Raw genomic sequence first — 3504 nt, 5'->3', positions numbered from 1 at the left:
TAAACTCGAATCGGCGAAATGAACGGGGCCAACTTTATTCAACTTTACTCAATTTTATTCATATTGTAACTTCAACTCAAATTATAATTTAAATTCAACTCAAAAATTATACTTAAGTCACACTTCAAAAGAACAAGTACTGAAGAATTAGAAGATAAATTCGCTCCGGACAAAAAAAAAAAACAAAAAGAATTGGAAGAAAACGACGCGCAGTTTAGTAACAATTCATAAATTCCGAGGGCGGGAAGGCGGTTTCGCACAACAATTCCAAGAGCAAATTGGCGGGCCATTCAAATCTCATTATTCCATCTATAAAACCCGCGAAACCCCCATTTTCTTCCCCTTTTATACAAACTCCGCAACCAATCATTTCTTCTCCAGTATCCCGGATCCCCTCTCCCCCCACAAAAAAAAAAAAAAAAAATCGAAACGAGAATTCCATGGCGAACAACAACCCTCAGAATCCAGTCAGAAGAAGCTTGAAGCGGAAGTTCGACGAAGATTTCGAAGAGCAACTGCAAGATCACGCCCCCGATCGCAAGATCCCTAGCAATGCTCGCGGAGATCTGATCCGCGATGTCCGATCTCATCTTCGCCTCCTCGATTCCGCCTTCTCGTCCTCCGATTCCGATCGCACCGCCGCCAGGAAAGCCTCCCACGCCCTCTGCGAACTGGCCGAGGACGGTACGATTCGGTTCGTTTTTGTGTTGATTGAACTGAACGCTGTGTTTGTCTTTGATCTGTTTGAGATTTACGAGGTCCTGGTGATTCTGCAGAGGAAATTGTGAGTGTCATAGTCCATTGCGGAGCAATTCCGGTTCTGGTTAATAATCTACAGGCGCCGCAGCCGGGGAGAGGCGACGATGCGACGAGGCGGTGTGATTATGAGGTGGAGAAAGGAAGTGCTTTCGCGCTTGGACTTCTTGCGGTTAAAGTAATTTAATTTGTGCCTCTTTGCTGTTTTGCTAATATCAATTCAGTGATTACTAATATCTAGACCTAAATTGTTTGGCGATTGTCTACTGTGTCAAAAAACAGCCGGAATATCAACACCTTATCGTTGATTCTGGAGCTTTATCGCATCTCGTGGAGCTGTTAAAATGGCATAAGAGTGGTGTTAGCTCTCGAGCAGTCAGTGGTGTTATCAGGAGAGCGGCTGATGCAATTACTAACCTTGCTCATGAAAATAGCAGCATCAAAAGCCGTGTCAGGTATGCTTTTCTCATTTCAGTTTATAAAAAAGTTTCATCGTAAGTGGATAAATGCTTATTGTTATGCATATGATTTATAATTTCAGGATTGAAGGTGGTATTCCTCATCTTGTTGAGTTGCTTCAATTCTCTGATGCCAAGGTACAGAGAGCGGCTGCTGCAGCCTTGCGAACCCTTGCATTTAAGAATGATGAAAACAAAAATCAGGTGAATAGTATTCTATTTATACCATTATTTCTGTGAAATTAGTTTTAATTATAGCTGTTAACTGGGGAATTGAAAAATTGCAGATTGTAGAGTGTAATGCATTACCTACCCTTATTCTAATGCTTCGGTCTGAGGATGCTGCTATACATTATGAAGCGGTTTGCTCTTGTTCTTTTTCTTTTTAATGCTTACAGTCTACCTGCACCTTCCGTTTCTTTTTATATGCATTAGTTTAACTGTTATAGTTCATCAGGTTGGCGTAATTGGTAATCTTGTACACTCATCCCCAAACATTAAGCAACAAGTTCTCCAAGCTGGTGCTTTACAACCAGTTATTGAACTACTCAGGTGAATACATCTTATGTTCATCTTCTAATTTGAATTAATGTGAATTGTATGTTTCATTGATGAAAATCTGATCCTGGTTTGACAGTTCTTGCTGTTCGGAGAGCCAAAGGGAAGCAGCTTTATTACTTGGTCAATTTGCGGCGGCTGATTCAGATTGCAAGGTGGGCAACTATTTTAGTGTTGAACATCTAGTGCTTGCAGTGGGTATATTTTCATGCTGCACATGACGTTTTTTGGTTAATGTTATTTAGAACACTGGTATACATGCAGGTTCACATTGTACAAAGGGGAGCTCTTCAGCCATTGATTGAGTTACTTCTGTCTCCAGATCCACAACTTAAGGAGATGTCAGCTTTTGCACTTGGGAGATTGGCACAGGTAATTATCTCCGTTTTTTTTTTCCTTAATGCAATTTAGGAGTCATTATGAGAGAGTCTGAGCTATCTGATCATCAACTTGTCTATGTTGTACCAAAACTTAGTTTGTGTGTATTTTTGTTGAGTGATTTACGCTATTATATGTTGTCCTTTTTGTGTAAATTTTGCATGGAATGTATGAACTCTGTGGTTAATAAAGAATTATTTCTTTAGGATACACACAACCAAGCTGGCATTGCTTATAAGGGTGGTATTCTCCCTCTACTTAAGCTTCTTGATTCAAAAAATGGCTCCTTGCAACACAATGCCGCATTTGCTTTATATGGTCTTGCAGATAATGAGGTGAATTTTGTTATCCATTGCTTTAGAACGCATTAGCATTCCTGTTTTCCTCTGTTTATTATTTATTTCTGCTAAGTATTGGAAGTTGGAACTAACTTGATGTTGTTTCCAGGATAATGTTGCACATATAATCAAAGTCGGAGGTGTTCAGAAACTCCAAGAAGGAGAATTCATAGTTCAAGTATATATTCCTTTTAATACGTTTCTAGTTGCTTGCCATAGCTCTTTATTTGTTATCATCATTTGCAGTTTCCTGTTTTCCCTAGTTGACAATACCTTTGTCACTTTGTTTGATTTTACTTGTTTTTTCTTCAGCCAACTAAAGATTGTGTGTCAAAGACATTGAAAAGATTAGAGGAAAAGATTCATGGACGTGTATGTTTCTCACGCCTTTTTAAATTAAATTAAATTTTCAAAATGTAATTGTTGTGAGGATGGATTTGAACTTAGGTGCTTTCTCCTGACAGGTACTAAACCATCTATTATATCTTATGCGCGTTGGTGATAAAATGGTTCAAAGAAGAGTGGCTTTAGCTCTTGCTCATCTTTGTTCACCTGGTGACCAGAAGACTATTTTCATTGATAACAACGGTAGGATTTCTAAAGTGGTTTTTGTTGAAATTCAAACTAGCCGAGTATTAGATAAGTGATAGGCTCCTAGAATCGTGGGATAATAGCTAAGGATCTATTGTAAGCTAATCCCTATAAATGTGTAAAGTAGTTCCTAATATCTAGGAGGTCTCTTAGGATAAGATCTTATCTTTTGCCTTTGTATAAATACCTTTCCGGTCCATTCAATTAATGAGAGGAAATTCAGATTATTCCAAACTTCATGGTATCAGAGCCCTAGGTTCTCAAAACCCTAATTTCCTAGCCGTCATCTCTAGCCAACCCTCAACATGGCCGAATCCGACCAAACCTCCGGAGACTCCACATCCTTTGTCTCTTAGAATGTTTCTTCCAATCCCCAGACCACAAATGACCATAATCTTACCCCCATCCCCAGCCACAAACTTAAT

At 39.2% G+C, this 3504-nt stretch overlaps 1 protein-coding gene across 1 annotated transcript in view; it reads left to right on the top strand.

The window, feature by feature from the left end:
* Positions 1–207: 207 nt before the first annotated feature.
* The window catches only part of LOC21407787 (ARM REPEAT PROTEIN INTERACTING WITH ABF2), a 9518-nt gene continuing 6221 nt past the window's right edge, over positions 208–3504 (top strand). Inside the window, exons 1-12 of the mRNA XM_024161569.1 lie at positions 208–684; positions 777–934; positions 1039–1211; positions 1298–1418; positions 1502–1576; positions 1672–1766; positions 1852–1927; positions 2037–2144; positions 2357–2485; positions 2598–2666; positions 2801–2860; positions 2953–3076. Of these exons, the coding sequence (XP_024017337.1) occupies positions 441–684; positions 777–934; positions 1039–1211; positions 1298–1418; positions 1502–1576; positions 1672–1766; positions 1852–1927; positions 2037–2144; positions 2357–2485; positions 2598–2666; positions 2801–2860; positions 2953–3076 (1432 nt within the window). The 5' untranslated portion in view covers positions 208–440. The remainder of the gene's footprint in view (positions 685–776; positions 935–1038; positions 1212–1297; positions 1419–1501; positions 1577–1671; positions 1767–1851; positions 1928–2036; positions 2145–2356; positions 2486–2597; positions 2667–2800; positions 2861–2952; positions 3077–3504) is intronic.

Source organism: Morus notabilis, unplaced genomic scaffold, assembly GCF_000414095.1.
Source record: "Morus notabilis unplaced genomic scaffold, ASM41409v2 Scaffold137, whole genome shotgun sequence".
Lineage (NCBI taxonomy): Eukaryota > Viridiplantae > Streptophyta > Magnoliopsida > Rosales > Moraceae > Morus > Morus notabilis.
The sequence above is the reverse complement of the archived record's forward strand: the minus strand, read 5'-3'. Positions and strand labels throughout refer to the sequence as shown.